Source organism: Phaethon aethereus (assembly GCF_964289735.1).
Source record: "Phaethon aethereus genome assembly, chromosome: 6".
Lineage (NCBI taxonomy): Eukaryota > Metazoa > Chordata > Aves > Phaethontiformes > Phaethontidae > Phaethon > Phaethon aethereus.
Window position 1 is genome coordinate 35,049,485 of NC_138580.1, and position 25,695 is coordinate 35,075,179.

A 25,695-nucleotide genomic window follows, 5' to 3' on the forward strand; every position below is an offset into this window, starting at 1 on the left:
AAATTCCTTTAAAAAATAGTGCTGAGTTGTTTCTCTACAGTATTTATTTCCAGTTTTCAAGTGGCAATTGAATTTAAATTAAAAAAGTCTCTAGGAGGTGCACATATGATAATGGAAAGTCATAACAAAAGCTCTGCACAAAACATACTGAAACTACAGAGTAATGATCAAAATTAAGCAAGAGAAATAGGATCCCAAACAAAATGTTCCATTTACTGAATAATTTCCATGGAGTTGTGCTTGTCAACTTCTGGAATATCTGTTAAGTGATGAAAAAAAGGACGACCATGAACACAGCCTTTATTTTCCTTTCCAAGCTGTTGCTTCATCCTGTAAATCGTGTTTTGTACATCTTCTTTTGACAAATGTAAGGGCAGCTGCCGAGCTAAACGTACTGCTTCTCCCTGTGGAAAGGAAAAACAAAAACAAAACCCCAATAGTTTTAAAGTACCACTTTTTCACACCAGTATCGGCTGAAGATATTTACCAGTTCACAAGACACATTCTGCACCATGAACTTTAGAACTAACATAAGTGAACTCAGTCAGCTAAGTTTTAAAAATACTGTAGTGAAATTTTAGATTAATGTTGTGTTAACTACTGTTTATTGCATCCAGTTGTCACACAGTACTAGAAAGCAGAACTGACTGCTAAACACAATTACTGAAGCACCCGTCCTCAAGAATCAAGCAACTTCTTTTTGAAGTTGTCAGGTTTTTTGTTTCCTCCTCCAGGATGGGCCTTCCTGCTGTTGCCTTCTGTTCTGTACTTTAGTAATGTTGCCTAGACAGAAATGAATGTGGCATACAATCTCCCTTCACATTGTACAAACCTGAAGCGGCGTTCATGATGATTCAATCTGACTCTTCTCATTTTGTTTGTCTGGGATTTTGTCCCACTCTTCCAAGTGGAAAAAAGATCACTCTGGACTATTCTCGACCTAGGAAGGCTGCTGGTTTAACCATTACCCTATTCTTTCTTCTGGATCTACCAAAAGACAGCAAAAGCCGCAGACACACTGCCTGCTCAAACATGAAACTTTTATCATAAGTTGCAATTCTGAACATGACAATGAATGGCATTTTCAGTGTTTACCCCCAGAATGGTCAAAAACCTCAGTGCTTGTTTTTATAATTTTTTTTTCTTCATGACGGCAAGCCATATACTTCCTAGTTAATGTGTATTTTCAAGCTACTGTTACTGCTGCACATGCATTTTCTTTCTCACAGTTCCTCACAGGCTCAACACGGGCTCTTAATAAAGCCTTCCTTTGATAACCTCTTGAGAGATGCCTTTATATGTATGTGTGTGTGTCTATCTATACAGATATATGTCTCTCTCCACATATATATAAACCAACTCCATCCCACTCAATCTCATTGATGGGCATTTGCAAGTAAGGGAAATAAAGCTTCCACCTCCAAACCAAGTTACATACTATTCTTGTCTCAACACTTAACTCATCCCTTCTTTAAGCTTCTTTCATGAGTGCACAAGAATGGTTCAGTAATACACAACAGAATCACTCGTTCCAAAGGCAGCTGTAAACTTACTGCCCCCAAAAGACAGGGAAAGATTTCTATAATAAATGTTTAAAAGATAAAACGCATATTCTATCTAAATGCCTAGGTCCCACTTTGAAGTAGCGTGATTCAGGAAAGCATGTTAGCAAATGCTTAAGAGGAGACTTTTGGTCTCCAAAACATACATTTTGGTAACCTTTTTGAACACAGACCTTAATAACTGGGATTAAAGATAGCATTAGTGAAATATCTAGACAAGAAGTGATAGAAAAATACTATTTTTAGTTACTCCAGCTTTAACTAGTACCAAATGTATTAGTTGTCTCAAACTTTATGCCCGTCATTGTCTCTGGATGGATGATTTTATCTATTTGCGTATCAAATCTTAACAAGAGTCATTCCAGTTCCAACTGCTGCACAACAACTTCTGTAAGAAAACAGATTAAAGATTCTTTTACTCATGTACTGTATTTCTGGCAACTAACAGTGCTGGCTGCTTGTGAAGAACACATGGTTTCCTCTTCCCTGTCAGTGCACTGCAGAACTTAGTCACTATTGCATTGAATAGAGTGGCCTTACAAGATTCTCTTGGTTGTTAGTATGTGCTTCCTTTAACTGCAGAGGTTATTGATGTGAACTAAATACAGGCATTTGCAGAGGCATGTGCGGTTCACCGTATGTGAGACTTCATTTTTTACTTCAATGTCTTAATTCCAGTGACAGCTTGCTTTTCTGCCAAAAAAAGTTTCCATTTGACTATCTCTACCTCTTCTTTGAATGAATCATAGGAATTTTTCTTATTTAAGTGGAAACGGTGCACTTTCCAATTTCACATTGTATATCTCCTTGAGGTTTACAGGAGAATTAAGATTCAATTAATGCCTACTTTTCATAAACTATTACCTTAAATAATTTCTTAACTTCTCCATAGATTTAGCTATAAAGGAGTCAAATCTTGATGACTGTTCTGGATTGAACTGCCTTCTAGAATTTGTAAAGCAACTTTGTCAGTTCCGTATTCTAACATAGAGCAATGCCTTTTCTAGTCTGAAAACTGCCTGTATAGAAACACTTCGTGAACATCAGCTTTCAGCACGTATTAGATCACATTGGACGACTGGTTTTGGGTATGTCTGATGGAAGTATTTTGGTAAGCAATGTAGAACACATACACCTCAGAGAGGATATGACATTCTCCTTTTCAAAAGTAACTTCCATTTCGAACAGAAATACATTAATTAAAACAGAGAGCTGAAGAAAGATTTTTCAAGCTGTTTAAGGATTTATTATAAGCTTAACTGGCCAATACTTAAAAGCAAACTTCTGTCTTACCTCCAAGTAATTTATCACTTTGAGAGGCCTACATTCATATACTTCCTTTGCATTTGCATTAACTACTGCATTCAGAATTTCTTTCAAATCAGAAGTACCATAATATGGCAGACAACTTGCCATCCCTTCTATTTCCAGATGACTTTCTGCAGCTGAAGCACCTGGAAATACAAAAACAAAACAGTAATTTATATACTGCTTTGTCGTCTATTCTGGAACAATTCAGAGAAAATTAAACTGATGTAAAATCATTCAGTAAATTAGTCTCACAAATCCAATGCAATTAGGAAACTTTTTTTGCTCCTCCCTTGTAGTGAAAGGCATTTATTTGTCCAGTGTTTCATTCTGATGATATGTGCCTATTCACACCACAAATGTCCCAGCTTATTTTAATTCAAATCCTAGCTGGCACCGTGTAAATGCTTAAAACATTCTGCAGCATTCCCAGTCTTCAGCATAGCTTTAATTAAAGCTTCTATGGCTTTCATTAAACATACATCAAATTAAAGTAGAAGCTAGTAATAAAATACAATTTAGTTTGAAAAAAATTAAAACAGATCGTTGGCACTATTTCCTATGTAATCGGTTTAAACATCTGTAGAGTTCAAATGGTATAAAAAAATTCAGCTTCTACTGAAATAAAAAGCAGTTTTTTCTCTTACCACAGCAGAGGAAGAACTCAAGCCCATATAACTAAAGGCTCTATGACAGACTTCATGCTATCATTCGTATATCACATCACTGCTGCAGCAGTGCCACCCTGAATAGGAATGATGAATAAAACATTTAAAGAACCTTCTCAACAAAATATCTATTCGATCTTTAAGGTGTAAGAGATTTCACTTCTTATTCATACTACTTGCAAAAAATTTGAATCAAGTTGCTACTGTACAGCTAACTTTTCTTTCACTCCCAGTCAGAAGCAAGTTCTCTAGGGGTCAGGCTCACATATTCTCGGGCAGTCCTTCAGAGCTCCTCCTCTCATTTGTGTTAGGTGCACAGAACTCTCAACCCAACCTGCATGGCTACCTTCCCTTTTCCTCCCCTGCAAGTCTAAAAAGTAAACAGCTTCACAAGGAGAGCACAGAAGAATACAACTCATAATGCAAATAAACCCAGTCTTGTGTAATGGCCCTAGGTAGGATAAATTACTTTCAGCCTGAGTCACAAATGGTTTTTGCATGGTCAAAAAAGCTGGAGACAAATAGATTGCTACGAAGTGGATTAAACTAACAAACTGTGATAAGGGATCATTCGTGTTCCTAATCCAAACAACAATGTGATAAAGATTTCAAGTAAGAGGAAAATATATATGCAATATAAGTCACTACAAGGTACTTTAATTAGCTAGTAGAATGAGACTTATCCATGACCAGGCACTGTTTATTTCACAGTCATTAAATAAAAGCATAGATGAACAGGAGGACTGCACAGGTTGAAAATTCTTCTATATATGTGTGTGTCACCACGGAAATAATATTGTTGGGCCTTTTTAAACTTCATGGCAAGAGATACTTTGACCAGAGTGGGAATTTGATATAGGGAACACCGTCACCTCCCCCATCACATAACCTCCTTCCAGCTACATATTTAACACTGCTTTAAATTTGAAACTTCATTTCCTTTTTCACCCAGCACTGTCTTCCTTCTCTTTTTCAAGCTGTCATTCCCTAATCGTGGCCAGCAAAAACAGACTTTTTTTTTTTTTATGTACTGTTGTAAGCCTGTGATCCAATTCAGCTTAGGGCAAAATGTTAAATTATCTGAAAGTTTGCCAGTTATAAAAGGTGAGATAAGATGATGTACTATGCCAATATTTCCCCATGGGAAAGGCTGCCAGTAAGAGACAGGAGCAAAAGATAAAGTCTGGTTTTAATCTCCTGCAGCTCTTTTCTCTTAATTTTTATCCCAATTCTGCTTCAATGAAAGACTAGATTCAAGTAACTGTTCCAGGCTGTTTGATTATGCGGCTTTCTCTCTAAAATGAGAACTGAGTCTATTTGACAACCTTTCAGTAATTACCTCTCTATATGCTACCAAAGATGGGATTAAAATTTTGTTAAGTTTCAAGTGTTAAGATTTTCTGTTTAAAAACTTGTATTTCCAATGCTTCCTCTTAAAACTTCATGACAGCGAGGTTCTGGATTTGCAAAACTTTTTTTTTTTTTTTAAAGCAAATCCAGTTAACCAGTCATACATGCCTGCTAATGAGACTGCTAACGCTCAATACCCTTCAGTTTTACCAACAGCAATTTTCCGGTCTGCAAATTTTGACAGCCAAATTTGACTTCACCATACTGCTCATTAATTTGAAAGTCAAAGAGGGCTTTAAAGAGTCTAACATAAGAACAAATAATACAAATCCCAGCTAAGAGAAATTTTCTTCTCTGGTATTTCTGTTTTTGTGTCATTTTCCTTTTCTGCTAACGTTCTTTAGACCGAAAAGTGGCCCATTGCATGCTGATTAACATGTATTTATCTGCAAGTCTTTGCAGGAATTCTGATATTGGCAACATCTGATGATAAAAGCAGATGTCTGAGCCTCAGTGTACTTGTAAATTTTTAACAAAATATACGTTAAGATTTTTGAGTATTCAAACAGCAGTCTTCAAGCAGTTTCCATGGTAGTTTCTATGAAATGCTTTGCAACTTCCAAGGAAAATATTTCCGTGAACAAATAAACTAGCTTTCAATTCACTAAAAATGTGGATTTCTCATTGCTACAGATTTCCCCTTTCTCTTTCCAAACAAAGCACTCACAATCATTTCTGGATAATTCCTTCTTGATGGCCAGAAAAAACTATTCTCTTCCAGCTGCCACCTAGATTAGGTGACACTATAAGACTACCTTTCTTCCAGTCTATGGTCAAAATCAAACTGAAAAGAAGTAGCAGCATGATTTTCCACTGGTCGGTTACAAGAGCTGAGGAAGCTTCTATTACCAAGGAAGATGGGTTATTTACCTGTTACTGCTCTTTTTTAAGGCCTTGTAAGCATTCTTCGTGAGTGTGTGTGTATATAGATATATATGTATATGTTGGGTATACATATTCTATCAGGCTATTCTACAATTCTACCTGACTTGGTAGAAAATAAAAGCCTGACTTGGAGCATGGCCCAAGGCCCACCATTGTTACAAAACCAGGCAAGACCTGTTCCTTGCTCACAGCTCCTTTCCAGCCATGCATTCACATCTTTCTCTAGGACTTTCACAAAGGTAAATAGACAGATGTTCAGTGAAGGTACATGTAACAAACACATTTTAAGAAGAACTGGACAGAAAGTAATCCATCTTACTTCTTGAAATGCTTCTCTGCATGTAGGGGTCATTGCAAGCTATACCCAGCAAACGAATGCCTGGCAGATCCCAGAATAGTGACTTAAGTAAAAGCAAACAGACTGCTCTCCCAAAGGTAGCATCACTTGAAGCCTCAGTAAGGCCAGAACATGAGGGGGCGGGAGGGCAGTGGAAGACAGACTGGAGCTCAGCGTCATAGCTTTGCAAATCACAACAACTGGCACGTTCCACAAAGAAACCATTGATTTTGCCTAACTGACATACTTGCAAGAAGCTTTTTCTGAGCTATTTCACAATATGTTTTTCACTGTGGGCCATCCAGAGAAAAATCTAGTTGAAAACTCCTTAGACTGCTGAGCAATCAATATAAAGAGAAACAAGGAGACGTTACAAAAGATCTTAGTCTACCAAAACAAGACGACAGGGCACATCCACTGTGTAGGATACTTGGAACAATTTTGGCTGCAGTCATAGAGAGTCTTTGAACAATACGGAATAAAGGTAAATTACATGCCTGTCTTACAACAAGACAGCATTCAAAGGGCAGACCTATCCTCAGATGAAACAATAGACAAGTAAGGCCTGAAACTCTCGCACTCTTGTAAAAATAACTATCCAAAGGCTGCATTTGTGAAAAAGGAAAACATTGCTAGGAGTTCAGTCAGTTTTCCTACTAAAATGAAAGAACAAGAATGAAATTCCACGTGGAACTGAGTTCTTGCTAGGAAGAAAAGGCCTAATTATACCTTTCAAAATCCTGCTAGGAGTATTCCAAGAAAAACATCTTGGAGATACAACGATGACATAAGAAAAAATGTAACCATTTAAGCAAATAAATCAACTAAATAAATAGTTGATAGCTTTCTCTTTTACGATAAAAAGACCATTTGTGACTGAAAAAAATCCAGCCCAATTCTAACTCCAAGAGCAGTTCAACGTCCCAACTCTAAGATGGCAGGAGCTGCCCATGTGCAGTGGCAGACGATCTGGTAATAAGGGCAGGGTTCGGGGTTTTCAAACAGAAGACACAAAATTCTGAAATTAAAACTGCCTTGACCACTGATCAACTAACAGTATTGCCAATGCTCAAGCTGAGATCAGGTATATGAGTCTTGCTGTCCGTGGGATCAGATATCCATCAAAATCAGAAGAATGGTCTTCTCAGTCAGAAAAAGAAGTGTCCGCAACTAAGCCAGCAGACCACAAGAGGGAGGAGGATGAGAAGGGGAACAAAATGGCATTACTATACAGATGTTGTTTAGCACCTGCCAAAACAAAGAGAACAGAAGACATGACTTAGGACAGATGTCATGATTTCCAACTCAATACTGGGAAGACAGTCCAGCCTTCCAGAAACATGTGAATTTCTGCCTGCTTGTGCATCTGAGGTGCCATGAGGTTCAGAGAGGCGTGTCCATGTGATGCTTGTTGAGAAAGACTCCTGGTAGGTTATTAGAGTAACTAAAGTTCAGAACCACCCCACTAACTAAAAGGTCTTGGTCATTAAAGAGTATAGTTGTATTTCTATTCATTCCAAGCACTGAGAGAGAATAAAATTCAATTTCTGAGAATTAAACCTAAGACCTTCCAAACTTAGTGCAAGACAAATTAATTATGAGAGAAGTTGTCCCTTACAGACAAGTCATCCAAATAAGGAAAACCCAATTCTATGTGGTTGGGTGTTGGGTTTTTTTTCAGGTAAGAAATTATCAGAATCAAAATCTTTATAAAAATTTCCTCACTGCCATAAGTTGCCAAAAGGTAGGAATTTAAACTGCGAAGAAGCATCTTTAATAAAGACCAGTTGATATGCAAGCCCAGTGCAAAAACAGAATTACCAAAGTCACCTTCCAAATTAAGGCAGCTATTCAGATTTTCTTCTTATTAAATGGACAGTCAGTCCTGTCAGACACTGCTCACACCAAGAGGAAACAAGGAATGAATCTATGGTCCCATATTCAAGTCATTATACTCACCTAGGAAACAGTCCTAGTGAGGTGCTCAATACCAAAGCAAGAGGTCTTGCATTCCAAATTAATATCAGAGTATTACGAGTTGACTTAATATATGGTAATAAGCAGCAATACTCAGGGTACTTCTCATTGGCAGAATATGTGTAGAGATCTAAGTAAATAATCAATGCAACCTACTAGACTGACAGTCCTCTTCAGAGATCACCATGGGTCAAGGACAGCCTCTTCTTCTGCAGCCAAAACTGCCAAACATGGAATTGCAGCAGCTAAGTCTCCTTTGTTCTTGTTTTGGAAGGTATCTTAGAACTACTGATGGCATCACAGACTCATCCATATGGATCAACAGAAAAGCTTGTTATTTTGCAAGACAAAATAACTAGAAATACCACTTTGCATTTGAATTTAAAGCTAAAGAAATTGAACCTTTGCTTGTGACATAAAAAAAGGGTATTTCTGTCAGAAAAAGGAAATTTTCTACCACAGAAAATAAAACTCTTAACCAGGATGAAAAAGGAAACCATGCACTAGTGGCTATCAATAAGAAATCAACTGTCAGAAAGGCACATCTAGTCTGGCCATGTCAGGGTTGAAGTCCCAAAGGAAACTATAGCCCTTCAAACATACTACAGTGGACCTTGACAGTATGAAAGAGATGATAGTTCAGTTGAGAAACAGCAAATACTAGGACTGATCCAATTCACTCAAAAAGCTGGGAAAAAATTAGTTATAAAGGTACATGCACAGAGAATGGGATTCAGGTGTGCTCCTATGGATGCTGCTAAGGTGAAACTCTCCAGCTACCGTGGGTTAAGGGCACATTTGCATCCTGGACACTTCTCCACAGCAAGCTGTGATTTTATCATCCATCACGCAAAGTGGCAACCCCTGTCCCGAACAATTAACAATACACCCTGAAGAAACAAAACTTTTCTGAGGCAACTTCTAGTTCAACAACATCTGAACGCCCCCCTTTCAGGCTGTCTCTGCGTTTCAAAAAACCACAAAAATAGACACTGAATTCAGACAGCAAACAAAAAAATGCTTCTATGAGGATAGTGAAGAATGTTTTATGAGACTGCTTGTTCCCTCAAAGTTCAGAAATCTTATAGAATACTCAAGTGTAAGCTGAACAAATCACTCCTGGTCTGCAGGTCACTTTCTGTAAAGATTATACAACAAGAATCTCTAATTTAAAGAACCTCAAACTCCATAGTAAAATTTCCAGAGAAGGACATGTAAGGAGTGTTAATACCTCTGTTTCTGAAAAACAGCTTTAATAAGTAGTTGTAGAAGATAGCAGCATATTTGCAGAAGATAGCATATTTCAGGGATGAGTTTAAGAAAAAAAAAAAAAGGAGGGACTGAGGAAGTATTAAGTAAAAATCGTTGGGTCAGTTGGAAAAAAGGCTGGGAGAAATTCCATTTGTTTGCTGGTATTTCTACCTTCATCTGCGATGGTATGCTATTTTAATAACAGAGGCTGTAACTGCTATAATGTCATCAGCAGAAGCTTATAAACATGACTGACAAGACTCAGATGTTATTAACGTTTCATTCAAATAGTTAAAATATAAGACTGGGACAAAGAACTGAATTAGATTCCCATTCTTCATACGGGCCAACCGTATGGTACTGATCAAGTCCATGACCATGGTTCGTCGACCTGTATAGTGCGAATAAAGCACTTTTACTTTCACTAACTGTAAACCAAATGAGAACAGTTTCCTCACAAGATTTCATTTCCTTAATTTTACACTCTTAGGAACACAGGGTTGGAGGATGGTTACTACTTCCCAGTTACTCTGTTGAGTCCCTTGCTGTTATATTGCACAATTCTGCTCTTAAACCAGTTGAGCTATCTTAAAACTAGTTTCCCAACTCCAGTACCACAAGACCAGTCAACAGCTCTCCTCTGTTGTTCCCTAGAAACTGCCTTCAAATTTTCACATTCAATTGATTCACATTCAGTTTACATTAATTAGATTTTGAGCAAGATTACAATACCAGGACATAAAAAACCAACAACAACAACATGAGCAAAAAGGCCAACCCACAATCCCTTTCTCCCATATTTGTCTAGAGACTTATCATAGACCTCCTCAGCTTTTGATTTGCTAGACTGAATAAACCTTTTAAGAGCTGCCTCTTACATTATGGACTTTACTCCCATCATCATTCAATCTAAGACTGAACACCTCTTCTACAAAGTTTTTGCTCTTTATCTAGGGATCTAGCCCGTCAGAAAGATGTTTCCATGATTTTGCTTTGCATGATTCAGTAAAGAAAACAGCTTAGGGTCTGTTCTTCGCAAGAGCCAGCCTCTGAGTAAAGGAGCTGCTCCACATCCCTTTGTTGTACCTACCCTTAAAAGATCCCATATGTTACAGTAGATCTGTCATCACTATACATATGTGGGGATCTGTAACACATGAAGCTATAGCATTTCTAACAGCTCTTATAGCGAATCTTTTCTCCGAGCTGTCAGCTAGGTACTACCCCCAAAGATGTTTGCATTTCTTGGAATTCTGCTAGAGAAATTCTGGTCTGCAGAATTAACTCTGGGTGGGTTGCCTCTGGGTTTCCAACAGCATCTCTATAAATTGTTCTTCAGCAGAATGTATAAACACTTGATCTCTCTTGCTAAGATAAAAAGATCCTATATGAAGATCTTATATGAAACAGATTTATTCTATGATCTGTGTAGAGGCATTGAAAAGTAGGCTGTCTCAAAAAAAATTCAGATCAAACTCTACCAAAAGGTGTGATGGTGATCCTGTCACCCTCTCTTTACTGGTCCCTTTGGGCTCTGCGTTACAACTCTGATATCAAAGTAACTCAGTAACCAGATCCAGCTCCTTACTGGACCTCCTCAACTAGTCAACAGCAGAGGAGTAAGTCAGCTAAAGCACATACTCGCAGAAGCTTCTGTAAGTAAGTATTGGCTTGGAAGAGGCTGCCAGGACTAAGGAAGTCTTATCAGTTTAATATAAATTCCGTCAGAATGGCTTTTGAGAAAAGAAGAAAAAATAAAAGTCAGGAAAATGTGGATTTCAGAGCATTCTTCGAAATACTATTAAAGTTTTCTCTTCAGTTATCAGTTTCCATTACTCAATGTTCTATGTAGATTACATTCTTTGCCAAGTAATAAAGTCTCAATGTTAAGGAAAGCAGGATTGTAGTGTTTTAAATGATAAGGTGATGTAGAATAACATGATCTACATTAACAATAATTTAAATTGTTAAATCAGAAGAAGCAAGCCCAAATACAATTAAAAGATTTTAAAACCATCATACCTTCTATTACTTTTATCTGGAATCCGTTTGCTACAAGCCTTGGATCTGACAAATAACCTGATCCATTGAAACTCTGGTTTGAATCCTTCTGCATTTTATACAGAGCAGCCATATACTGAGATCCACCAATAAGACTGGAAAAAAAAAAAAATCCCCAAAGTGTTAAAAACCAAAATCCTTAATGTGAGAATTAAAGCTGGGAGAAAAACACAGGGGAAAAAAGTAGTAAGTGATGAGGAATGATCGAGTTTTAAAAGTATTCTGAAAAAGCAATTTGTTTAAAGAAATAAAATCACAACTATTCACACATCTTAAAAGAGTGACCAAGTTTAGGCATATAGCAATAATTACATCCTGGGGGGAAGTTAGCTAGAGTGAAGTCGTGAAAATGTAGAGCATTTAATTTTCCTCTGGGGGAAGCAATTTATCTTTGCTGCATTACCAATGAAACTGGTCAAAATTCATACTTATTTCAACTGGAGTATAACCAGGCCTGCTCATTAGTTTAAGGTAAAAGTATACAGAACAAAAATCTGTTCTTACAGATAAATAAATGTACAAATAATCACAGAACTAGCAAACAGGGCCTCCCCAGAGTTTACTGTAAATAATCATCAAATGATACTTGAAATAATGTAAAAATTTTTGCTTAGTTGTACTATACCTGTCTGTTAACACAATTGGCTTGTCCAGTTTCTCTACTGGAAGCTTATGATTCATCAGTAATCTTTTATGTAGCAGGGCTTCTTCCAATCTATATGGATTCAGCAACATTAGCTTTTTTTCAGTAGCAAATATCCATACATCAGAAAAACTCTGATGACGGATAAGGAACAGTTCGTGTTCATCTGAATCATTTTTCTTTTGTCTCTGAAGCTGATGTCTAAAGGAACTCAGAGAAAAAGGCACTGTCACAATTTTCACAGGTTGTTCAGGTTTCCACTTCTTTTCAATTTGAGCATGAAATATCTTGTCAAGCTTCTGCTGGTCGGATGGGGAAGTCTTCAGCTTGGATTTCTGTTTTTCTCCCTCCTTTGTTGGTCGGTGTGCTGCCTGTCCCATGGCTTTCTTGGCCTCTCTGTTGTACCGTTCCAGGTCTTTAGCAGCTTTTATTTCATAACTTAAAAAGGAAAACAAACCAGTAGTATAATCAGATAAAAAACACCCCAAACCTCAACTTCTAGCATACTAAAACAAAAGGCAAGATAACGATTCCAACAGACAAGAACAACTCCTGTGGTTCATTCAAATAGCCACGTCAATATGCTTTCCACCTTCACGGAGGCGGAAGGTGATCAGGGACTGTGCCCCTATTACATTACCCTGTGAAGATGGTAAGTTGGACATTTTCCTTCATCATGACAGACAGCAAAACCTGAATTAGTGAAGGGGGAGGAGTAGACTGCATCATTCAAAGAGCTACAACAAGTTGTTTTTGACCTTAGTCCCAAAGACTATGTTTAACCCTAATTCACAATCAGATACAGAGTTTTGGAAGGAGTTTTGTCCCAGGCACCTCCAGCCCAATTCACAAAGTCATTTAAGCTTCTAGAGCTCTACAGAATTCAAGGGGAGTCCATGCACTTAGGTAAGAGCTTGGAGCCTAAATAACTTTATATTAAATAAAGCCTGAGGCTTATGAAGAAGTACATTGGACTTCAAATGGCCTAAAATTAACCGCAAATAAAAAGCATGAGAAAACAGCACAGATACGATGATCACAGAATTCCGTTAACTAATAAACTTACAGATTTTTCAAGAAGTACTCAATAATAAGCTACTCCTACACGCTAAGTGGTTAAAACATTACTACGTACTAAAGCTCTACAACCTGAATGGATTCTTAATGAGTTTGCAAATGTGAGGAAGACAGATAAACTTTGATAGATGCCAGGTTTATAGTTGCCTACTACATACGAATCTTACTTTTTTGAAGGCCAAAGGAGTGATTTGCTAAATTCCTTCTTTTTTGCCCTTATTTGATAATCTGAATTCCAGCAGGTAATTCAAAGCAGTCCAATCTTCAAGAGAAAAAGTAGTACTATCATATGTAAGTATTGGAAATAAGTATTTTAGCTGGTCGTATTTATTTATTGCTACTTGCTGGAACAGTTTGATTCAATTATGTGTACGCATGCTGGAAAATTAAGGTCAACAAAAGGGTCACCATTTGCAATTAATTATGATGTGCTAGCATTCACATATGGTACCAATATTTAGTTAACTAAAAAAGTCAGCTTAAGTAGTTTCTTGCAATAAATCATGTCCTAGAAAATATGGAGTAAACGTTAAGATAAAAAACATCTGCTCCTTTTAAAAATGAATGGATAAAATCACTTGAACAGAAATTTTCTTATCCCAAATACATCTATAGCTTTGACCAGATCAATAAATACCAATTGTAATGCAGAATATTTAACTATAAGAGAACCGAGCTTTCAGTGATACACTGATAAGCCAAAACAAAAGCACTTCCAAAGAAAGTCCAACTTGCCTGTCACTATAGGCTACCAGAAAAATTCCAGCCTTACAAGCTTTGATTGCGAGGGTTTTGCAAATTCATATACATGACTATCAATGATTTGTTCAGAATTGAAGAAAACAGCAGGTTTACAAACTACGAGGCATCACCTTTGCCTTTCCAAAAATCCTTCCAGAGGCAAGTATAATAAACAAGCGCTACAAGATCTCTGCTTTGTGAATTCAGGATCCTTTCCTCAAGCTATAAAACCTAAAGCCAAGGAAATGTGCAAAACTGGATGTAAGGAGCGAAGAGTAAGACTAGAATGAAGTCTGATTTCAAAGGCAGCTTTGGTTTAACTAGAAAAACTTACCACTTTCCCCTTGCTGCTTAAACCCAAATGAAATATTTAGCATATAACAAAACCCCTTTTAATATAAGGTCTCTCAGACCTTATAAGACAAGTAAGACTACCTGAATTTGACTATTTGGAGTCAACTCTGACTGGTGATGCCCGCTTGTGTAGATTCATACATGTTCAGAATAGAGAGGCATCCCATTCTGAACGTAATGCCTCTTAGCATCAGCCTCTTCACATGATGAAACCCAATCAACTCAAACTATCATCATGAGCAAGTATTACATTCTACTTCTATGTTTCCTTCCTTCCTTTGCGAAGAGGAAAATAAAAAAAGGTTTTAGTTGCCCACATCAGCTTTTCACAATTGTCTTCTGAAATGCATAGGTTTCAGGTACTGTTTCCTAGGAGTGGAGAATATGGGCCTACTGTTATGACTAAACAGATGCCGGGGACAAGCAACGGATACCAATTATTAATACCATTATTCATGATTAGTATCTGGCAGTAGATGAATGGAGCTGGATAGAGATACAATGGATGGGCAATGACCAGATGGTACCACCAAGTTACTCCCATCCAAAGGAAAGAGAATATGTTAACTAAAAAGTTAAAATACAGTAAAAAAGAATTTTTACAGAATTGCTAAGCAAGCATATTTGCCCCAATGTAAAAGAGTTGCAAATAATGCATAAACACGCAAACAAGACATGAGATACATGGAAAGTTTATCAGGCAATAAAAAGCTACTGCAAATGTGTTAGTTACTACCAGCCACTAATGATTGTCTGTGTGCACACTCTTACCTGTCAACAGACAGCAAAGGCCACGTTACCTGAAATGATGTTTCTCCCAAGGTACAAATATATTCTTGAAGGAGTACTGTAGAGCACTGACAAGGTAATTTGTTAGCTGCATGATAATGTGCGTGTGGAAAGGATAAACCTTTCCTCCACCTTCAGGATAACTTCTGCTGACACTGTCATGGCACTTGGAGGGATTTCTCCCGCTCCTACCCAAGCCTCATGTACAAGAAATATTAAGGCCAGAAACACACGCAAGCTGTATTAACTAAGAGCAGAGTGAGTGCAAGAAATTAAATCTTGGCTTTGCAAAGCAGGGGGATATATGATGCTGCCAACATGGGCATGCATGGAAGCTTTCCTCTTCTATTATATCCTAAAGACCATAACATTTTACATTCCGGTTGAGTAATAAATGCTGTCTTGTTTTGAAAAGGCTATCCTATGTCACTATGAGACATCTGTTGGTTGTACTGCTCCCAGTAGTGATTTAAACTCATTTAAGACCTGCTGGAGAAGCCACAGAGGGAAACAGAGATGCTGAAGCCAAGCACACCCATTGTAACATAAACACATGACTTTATCATAGAAGGATGGAGGACGAGAGCCCAGGAGAAGAGGTGTCTTGCCAGCAAGATTGCATGAAGTTGCAGGTATAGTGTGCTCAGTAGAACTGAGGCACTTTGGCTGCCCTGTTGTATATACATTTGTTGTTACCTCTAGGTGGCCCAATTTATCCAGAGTATCTGGTAGGCAAGACTTGCGTTCTCTGCCAGACATACAACAGTTCTGGATTGTTGCCTTGGAGGAAAAGATGACTGCACATCTCTTCCTATTTGTTGTTTCCTGAGACAATTTTAAAAGATTAAAAGTGGAAAAGAGATACACCAAAGCTGAATGTATGGATACAACTAGTGGTAAATTTTCCGTTCACTTCAACATCCACTGCATTCATTCCTACGTATAAGAAAAAGTTAATTACCAGAGAGGTCTCCTTCCTGAACTAATACAAAGCTAATCTGTAGGCACACTCTTAAACATAACAGTTGTACCAGGAAAGCAACCGTGAAATCTCAAAAGCTAAAGCAGAGCAAATTAAAATTTTCTGAAACAGCTGGCAGAACCTTTTGTTTCATGTCATTAAAAGCATGAATATAATTGGAGTAGATTTCTACTATTACATTAATATTTCTGTGAATGCAGAGATGGAGAAATCACTTTCTCACATGTATGGTTTTGTGATCATGGCATGTTGCTTGCTTAGAGAACTTTAAATTAGGTAAATCAGAAGTTAGACACAAAGGTTTTACTTAACTCTGATAGAGCTGGTATTCAGAACAATGCAGATGTATTCAAAGTCATGAAGTCAAGGAAAAAACAGATATATTAAGAGTAACTCAATACGTATAGCTTCTCTTTTCTTTCCATTCTCCTAATCGAATCTCTCGTTAAGTGTTAAAATTACACTGTTTTGGCTAGTATAATTTCAATTTAAGTCTTTCTTAACAACTTCTCCTTGCTTCCATAACATGAAGAAAACACATTTTCACACACTTCCAATGAGTTTGTTCTTCAGAACCAAAATTGCATTTCCCAAACTTTCTGCTATGAATCACAATACGCATTCAAATCATTACATGTAAAACTACTGAAGAGCTACTTCTATTTTCCTCGTTTGTGTGATGCCCTATGGTACTTTACATTTTATAAAATTACAAACAAAATGTGGAAGGTTTGGTGTTTCTTTGTTTTGTTTTGTTTTTTTAAACTGTCTTAGCAAGTCTCAAAATCTGTTATTCTAAGTAATCTTTTACCGTAATATAAGTTCCAAATAAAAACAACATATACGTAATATTTTAACTAATACAACCCCTACCCCAAATTAGGCTAAAATATTTCCCTTGCTTGCAGATGTATTTCAAAAACACAGTGACAATTCGTTGTGCAAAAATATGGAATTTAGCTATTCAGATTGTAATCTAAAGAGAGATCTGGTTTTGATTGAAACAGATTAAAATTCAAACTGTTTCTGAACCAGCACTAGAATAGCTGTTTATGGGAAAAAAAAAAAATTCCTAGTGTCATTTGATTGGGGTTTATAAATACATTTCTGAGGTAGCCTGGGTTGGGATACATACTAAATTTAGACGAAAGGAGTTTACCAAATGTTTGAGTACTAAAGATCCTGAAAAAGCATTCTCACTTTGTAACAATAAAAAAAACCTGCTGGTTGGAAAAAGCTCTGGAGGAACTATATGGTGCCTTGTCCTTCACCACGCTGGTTTTCAGTGCATTGGGAGTAAAAATATACAGGCAGCCCTTAGGAAAAAAAAAAAGTTTGTAGGATTCAAACAGTACATTTCATTGCCTGTTATCTTTAACAATTCAGTAAAACTGTCCCTGTGTTGCATGGCACAGTGGCAAAATGAGAAACTCAAATCAGCAGTGCATCTATGCACACAGCAAAAGATGACAAGTCACAACATCGATGCTGATCCTGAAAAGCCAAAACTCATTTTCTGTTCTATTTTTTTATAAATAATTGGGAAGCTACAATTTTTTTAATTCACTACAGGTGACTCATTGGTTACTACCAGATTTAGAAGCAAGACAGCCTGAAAACTTACTTCTTTTTCTCCTCTTCATTCAAATTCTTCCACTGCTCTTCAATTTTCAGCAGGATGTCTGCCATGCTGGCCTTTGGATTATCAGTTATCAATTTTGGACGCCATTCTTCAGTGAAAAATCCAATTGCAGACTTCGGTTTCTTTATTATTCTACTACTAATTAAGTCATAAGCCGTCACATGTCCAAATTTCTCACTTATCACATTTCTTTTCTTTATGCTTTGATTTGAGATTTGTGAATCATTGCTTTGTTTGCCAGCATGGTCTTTTTGCTTATTAATTGTTCCTCCAACTTCAGGAATCAAAATCTTAACAGGTTCCAGGTTGTCTCCTAGACGGTTTTTAAATCCACTTCCCATGCTCCAACTATCAGCAGAGATTTCAGGTAAGTCTTTAGGGACTAAGGCTTCCTCATTTTTTTCTATTTTGTCAATATTATCAGAACTCAAAAGATGCTGATCACCTTTTTTAGCCTTGGGGTCCACAGGAACACCGTTACTTTGAATATTGGTCATATTCTCTCCATTCTGTTGCTCCTCACACAATAAATTTAAGGAACTGTCTGGAAAGGCATCACTCTTAGAAACCTCTTTTTTGTCCATGCGGCTATGTACATTATCACCACAAAATGTCTGATGATTTAAGCAGATCTCTGTGTTTTTTCCTGCTTGACAGTTTTGTACATCACTGCTGAATGAAAGGAATGAAGTACGAGCATGTAGATCATCGTTTCCAGATGGTCCCGTTTCATTAACAACCACATCTGTTTGTTCTGTTCTATGAACAAACATGTCTTCTGAGGTAACATCTGTTTTATTACTTTCACCAGGGACTGTAGCAGGTAGTGGCCCATACAGTGATTTCAACACATTTTCAACAGCAAGTAAGACAGATTCCTGGAGAAAAAAACAAAACAAAACACAAAAATACCAGAAAAGCCACACACACAAGCACACCTGAAAATGTAACTGATAGATATTAAAAATATAGAACAATAAGCAAGGTGATCTTATTCAGAATATTCTTCAGACAAATCTGGACAGATTATTGCATTTCAGTTCTTCATAAATGCTTAAAAATACTCTGAACTGGAAATCTTTATCCTCAAATATTTTGTGATAGGTATTCTGCTTCACTGGTTTACTGATATCACAAAATTGATTAACTGCTTGCTTTATAACAGGGTACTGACTACTTAAACCAGTATCAGGTAAAGCTATTCCCACCTGATATGGAGTTAGAAGCTTACAGTAGAGACAGACACACCAACAACATCCCATTTCGTCTAAGCATGTTTGAGTAGGATGTTTGTGTAGGTGCTTTTATGGTACATACTTACAAGACAGCTTTGCACCAAATGATGGAAATGAAAAAAAAAAAAAAAAAGAAAAAACAACGCTTTTTTCCAATGCCAAAGGAAAGTCTTAAACTAGATCAAATGTGAGAACGCTGTGTTAATTTTCATACAAGTGACACTGAACAGCAGTACTTTTACAAGATTAACATAGACAAATACAAAAACTTTCAGTGAAGAAGAGGATTAACATACTGGTGTGACTACCTACATTCACTTTGAATAACCACCTTACCTATGTAGTGTTATTAATTTCTGTGGCACTATTTTTCATATGAAGAGCTAGTAAGTGCAAGTGAGTTTATGGAAATTTATCACTACACAGCCTCTAAAACATAGGCATATATGGTCTAAATTTCAGGTCTTGATAGTATGAACAGGATACCCTGAAACTTAAGTGATGTCAACAATGATACATACACATAATGGCAAAATACTACTTTGACCAGAAATCAACTGCCCCCCGCCCCGCCCCGCAACGTATGTGGCATTTAAAAAGTGATTACTTAGTGTAATTATAAAGTTAAGCATGTAGGGAGACTTAGGTAGCGACATACATCATAATTCCATTTAACTACTCCACTGTAAAGCCATCTGAAAACAAACTGATACACACATATATCTGAGAGCATAAAATAATCTTTGAAATCAACTGGGAAATTAATTTTGAATAATCCTCCACTTGGTCTGTTCAATACTTTTCAAACAAAAGTGTCCTGTGATAAAGGCAAGCTATCATGTAACTAAAAACAAAACAAAACAAAACAAATCAGTGGCACTGTTTACCTTCAAATATGTCAGTAGTCCCAGAAGCCCTTATTATGCTTACATAAGTAAAAGGTTGAAAACTCAAAAGCAGATTAAAACTTTAGTTACCTTATAATGCAGTAAAACTTGAGTTTTGTCAGGTGTTAAATTCACATCTACAGCAGAGGCAGGTACAGTAATATTCAAAAAGAAAACAGGGTATAAACGAGTACAGTCCTTGTGTGTCACCAGGCTGTAGTACTGTCGAATTAACTACAGATTGATTTAATAAAGAGGTGTCAGTAAAGGCAATAAAATAGACACAAAGCCACAGAGACAAAATTTGACATTATAAGAGCATAACTGGTTTGTTGGGTTTTTGGTTTTGTTTTTTTGTTGCTTTGTTGTTTTTTTTTTAAAGTTAAAGGAATGCTAAAAAGGTCCACGTGGGTATACATGTATGCCAGAATAATCACCAAAGGGCAGTTACCGGTGGTTTCCATGTCTTCACAGCTAAATTAAAAAAAAAAAAGAGAAAGAAAAAAGAACCAATTCCAAGAGACTAACAATAGCTACTTTGACCTTCTGAATGAATGTATCGATCACAGTTGGAAGAAAAGATATTATATGCCCAAATTGGACTGCAGCTCCAATACTTACTTCTTCAATCAACACAAACACTATTATTTATTTGTTTTTTAAAGAAAATTTACTTACATAGCATGCAACTACACTGCTGTCTCAGCCAAACTAAATTCTGCTTGAGAAAGTAGCACTTGCACCACAGATCTGCCCTTTTCCCAGAACAGGATTAATTTGTTCCTTTTGTTAACCCAATTATAAATTTACAGCCTTTCTCAAACTCTGCTTGCCCTTACCATTTTCTCTAAAAACCTCCCAAAAATTCCTCCAAAAGACTACAAAATTTTTTTGGTGTTTCAGAATTTTGGTCTTTCTAACTAGAAGTATCAAATAAAGATGCTTGCATTTCCATTAGTATCAGGGATCCTTCAACAGACATACGGGAGAAAAGCATACATTAACAAGACAAAAAAATGTGGAAGTTTAAAAAAATTAAGTGCTGCTGCAGATTAAATTTTAATTTTTAAGTTAATTTTAAATTCTTAAATATTATTTAAATAATATTAAGCTTATTTAAATATGTTCAAGTTATTTTAACCTTAACATTCCCACAGTCTGTCCTCAGCTTGCACTGAACTGTAGTAATAAGAGGTCCACCAGCACTTCTTCTCCACACATAGCATGGAGATAAAAGTAAGTGAGCTATGGCTTGTTTTCCAAACCCATCAAAATGTATTCTTACAGATGTATTGTTATCCTCACCTGGGCAAAAAAAAACACAATTTAAGAAATGGACCAAAAACAAACAAACAAAAAAAGCAGCGGAATACTATCACTTGCACTACTACAAGAACAGCCCTAAACAAAGGGCAACATATTTTTGTTTTGTACGATAGCACTCTGAATCCCACCTTGAACCTAGGCCTCTGTGCTCCGGTTAAAAAACTGTTGCTGTCATGGGATTCAAGCTGAGCTTTGAAATCCTGGAAGGACCAGGCACATCAAAGACTGCGTGGAGATGGATTAGCCTTATTTGTCACTTAATGTACCGACACAAGTTCAGGGTTTGCATCTGCAAAGCTTTGCTTTCCAACTGAAAAACTGCTTCATCGCCTCCACTTTAAAACCGACACGTGCGCTTTGGCACGAACGTTATTTTCTTTTCTACGCAGGACAAGGATTAGGACAGCAAGGCTGCTCCAAGTGAGGTGCTGCAAGGTTCAGTAGTGTGAGAAACGCAAGAGTATCAAATTCTGCCTACACAATGCCTAGCTGTAGCCAATGCTGCTGCACTATCACTTTCATTTTTATCCAATGTGTACGCAAATTTAAAGGGAAAGTAAGCACATTTGCGTGATAAGCCCACAGCAAGAAGCGGACAAAATCAAAACTTCATTTTTAGAAGAATTCTCTTACAAGAAACCATGTAAAGTTCCCTCATGGAAAAACCACACAGGTGTATTTCTGCAGGCTAATACAAAGAAAGAATCAACTATACTGGTCTCTCACACAGAGTATATGAAATTACATTTTTTTTAAATAGCTATAAACATAACCTCCAGCTCTGTGGTCATAAGTGACTGCAGCAAATGGAATAGAACTGAGGCACCGGGCATCAGACTTGTGGAAGAGGTTTCACTTGGAAATGCTAGTATCTTCACCTGTAACATTCCAGTTATTTTATGTGGGGGAAAAAGTTGTAGATTGCATAGGTGTCTATGTCCTCAAAGAAGTCACGTTTCCATTCCTTGAATTGCTAGAGGATGTTACCTTCAGTATTTCTTTCTGATGAACTGGACGATTATTTATAAAAATGAAACTCCTTTCCGAACTTGAAAGGGTTGTCAAAGAACTGTCTGACTCAGCTTTTGGGAGAAATCCAGAAAGATTTATCTGCAATGATAAAACAAATGCAGTACAAAAGTCTATTAAAGAGAACCCCAAAAAGGTTTTTTTAAAGGTGAGATATTAACATTAAATTTTACAGGAGTCCAAGTCATTCAAATGCACACATTGCTTCTTGAAAGTTGCGATACAAAAAAATAAAAGCACTTAAAGAAAAACAAAAATAATGTTGAGAAGGATTGGCTTGTATCTATTCTCCTTGATCAATTTATTAAGAAATTTCCCATTTAGAGTGCCAGTTGCACCAGGTTGCTGTCTGCAGCTGACGGCTGCGGAGAACACCACCAGCAGCCAGTTTTAGGCTTGCTGACTGTGAGGTTGCCAACTTAACCCCTGTAGAAGCTAAAGGCGTGCACTGCCGCCCAACCTGGTGAAGGCAATAGTGAATGACCCCATGGGGAAAGCCCAAAACACACAATCCTTCCCTTTCTACACGCAAGGCACCTTAAATAGCCTGTCATAGGGCATTTATTCAGGGCACCTAAATTTACCTACACCACCTGTATCCAAATCATCTGACTCTCAAGAGCGCTGAGCACCCAAGATTCACAGACCGCAGCAGAACCTGTGAGCACACAGCACTGCCAAGGAGCCTCGGAAAATCACACGATTCGAGTACCTAACATTAACTCCAAGTTTTAAGATTTTTCTGTTGAGATTCTTTAGCTTAGGTTTTTTTTTTTTTTTTTTTAAGATCAAAATGAGGCCAATGACTTGTGCTGCCTGGTTCCATCACCTCCCCCTCTCCCCCACCGAGCAACTTTGAAACCGTTGGATCCATTTCAATTCAAATCTGACGAAGAAGCAGAAATCCCAAAGATATTACATTTCCATAATTTCTGCGATAACTGACAGCTGTTTGGAGAGGACAGCCTCAAGATAATGACCTTACTGAGGAAAAGGCAATTTTAATTTTTAAGAAAACAGGACCCATCAGAATGTAAGCACTCATGTGCCAACCAGCCCACATACTGCCCCACACATCGCCCCACTGACATTGCCTAAATGAATAGGCGAAGGAACACTGGGGCATTGTGAGAATGGAGATTCTGGAGATATGGGAAAGTCTAGAATGTTCTGGTAGCCGGGTGGATGACAGAACACAGAAATCAGACCTCGTTAGCTTTGCTTTTGGCAGAACCACTTGTATTTACTAAAATCCAAATTATCATGCATTTGAAACGGAATTTAAAATCCCTGGGATTTGGCCTATCCTTCCGTTCATCTACGTCACGCCAGCTATCTGCTCATGTGCTCCTTTATTCCCTCTTGACCTTGTAATAAGCATTCAGTGCTAAAGCTGGAGTGTTCTGGTCAGCAACGTCGCACATAACCAAACACCACTGGTCAAGTTAAAGAGGTGTCAAATATCTGTTGGACGATTATCAGAAAACAACATGCAGCACTTCTAGATTTTATTCTGCAACTTTAGCACATCCTCCCTGAACGTTCCTCCTCTAGGCTTCAAGCTCCTTTTCTAATTCCCAAATATTTGTACAAGTCTTTCACTTCAAACAATATTTTTATACACAGACAACATTAAAGCAAAACTGAAAGTCTCTAAATAACTCATTTAATAAGTTGCCAGATTTAGAAATGGCTGACTGCTGTTACTATTTAAAGCCACAGAGAATATCAGTATGCTCATTAAAAGTTAGGAACAATTTCTAAAACTAGTCTAAATTATGAGAATTTTCATATCAGAATATGAACTATACAGACAAAGTTACAAAGACTGGAAAATATTATGGAATTTTTGCTTTTAAATTAGAACAACTGTTTTCAAAGTTAATACTTTAATAAAAACAACTTATATATGTATTAAAATATATCTGTGTTGTGTCTTTCTTAAGTATTTCTCTTTTTCCCAGTGGCATGTGTAACTGCTAAACTTAACCTCCACAGAAAAAGACGAGACTAGGAAAGTTCCCTGTGTGAAAGTTTTCAGCCAAAATAGATCCATACATTTACAAGACTGGGGATACGAAAAGCATAGATGCTGTTTTGTACATGTAAAAAGCTGTGTCAATTCTTTATTTTCTTAGTTTTCTTTTTATTTTAGGTAGGTCCTGAGTTTGCATGCTTTGGAGTCAGCTTGAAATGTGTTCTCGTTTCATTCAGTGCTCATAATGGAGATGTTTTGAAGAAGGCCAGTCTTTAAAACTCCCGGACCACCTGTTACCGAAGTTTTAACTCTGCAGTTAGTAAGGTACAGCTTACAGAAAGTTGTGTATAGGAACACTAATTTTGTCTTCAGAGTACATTTTGCAGCAAAGGAGTATGAAGCCACACACTGAACAAGTAGGAAAGGAAAAGAGTTAAAGAGCTGCCCTCTGGTCTGTGTACTGAATGAGGCATGGACCGAATGGGAAGGAAGAAAGCAGCATATGCTTTGTCATTAAATACCTATCCCAATACCTGTATGCAAGGGAGAAAGAAAGGGTTACACAGACAACCTTAACTCTGTCATTTCGTAGTGTTTGGCTGCTTAATTTAGAAATGTCCATGGTTTGTGAACGTAGATTTGTGCGTGAGCAATATGCATGGATCATTTATACACCTATAAATGATGCACGTGGTATTTTACACACTATTTAGAGACAGAGAGAGAGATGGAATGTTCCCCAACTTCTATTCAAGGAATATGGATGCCTCATGATATAGCAGAGAGGTAATGTGAGAACCTGAGTGCCTCCTTCGAGCTAGTCCCTTCTAAATACCCCCGTGTCTTCCCTCCGGAGCCCCCTGCCCTTGCCCTGTGGGGCACATCTAGCCTCCATTCAGGTAAGAACGACTCTGGATGTTCTGTTCAGACATAAGCAACTAAAACTTTGGAAACTACAAGAAGTAACTTTGCTTTTTTCCCCTCATTCCACTGCATATGTATACCACAAGCATTCTCACAAACTCAAGATTAAAGTCTGAATAATGCTATTAAACACAACTTACCATGCTGCATTCAGCATGCTGTACCTAACAGCTACTGTGACTTTAGAGATGGTGATCGATCTCATCTATGTGACTGGTCAAGATTTATTTCTACACGATACAGGAAAATGCAACTTTGAAGAATCAGCAGTCGCAGACTCCCCTTTATAGGACCGTCTCCAACAAAAATGGAAGCAAAGTAAAAAATTTTCTGAAAATATTAGACAAAGGAGAATATCATGGGGAACTCCCTCAATTTCAACAGGGGCAAAGAAAGCCAAGTGCACTAATTTTTTTGAAAACTAAATAGGATTTCCTTGAAATATATGTTCAGTGGAAACTTCTAAGTGAGTGTTTCTTTTGCTGCTCAGGTGCTCCTCACTGAAATTGAGGGGGGTTATTCTTTAGAGTATAAGGCTAAGAGGCCATGAGGATGAGAACGATATAAATGCTTCAATATTAATCGGAGCACAACCTGCCTGTGGGCCAGGAATCCCAACTTAGACAGCT

General features: G+C 37.3%; 1 protein-coding gene across 1 annotated transcript in view; it reads right to left on the minus strand.

The window, feature by feature from the left end:
- Positions 1 to 212: 212 nt before the first annotated feature.
- PMS1 (PMS1 homolog 1, mismatch repair system component) overlaps positions 213 to 25,695 on the minus strand; it is a gene marked incomplete at both ends in the record, with an annotated part of 46,243 nt that continues 20,760 nt past the window's right edge. The window contains 7 exons of the mRNA XM_082001649.1: positions 213 to 404; positions 2,856 to 3,016; positions 11,421 to 11,554; positions 12,085 to 12,540; positions 17,670 to 18,565; positions 19,900 to 20,043; positions 22,123 to 22,245. Coding sequence (XP_081857775.1) covers positions 213 to 404; positions 2,856 to 3,016; positions 11,421 to 11,554; positions 12,085 to 12,540; positions 17,670 to 18,565; positions 19,900 to 20,043; positions 22,123 to 22,245 — 2,106 coding nt within the window. The remainder of the gene's footprint in view (positions 405 to 2,855; positions 3,017 to 11,420; positions 11,555 to 12,084; positions 12,541 to 17,669; positions 18,566 to 19,899; positions 20,044 to 22,122; positions 22,246 to 25,695) is intronic.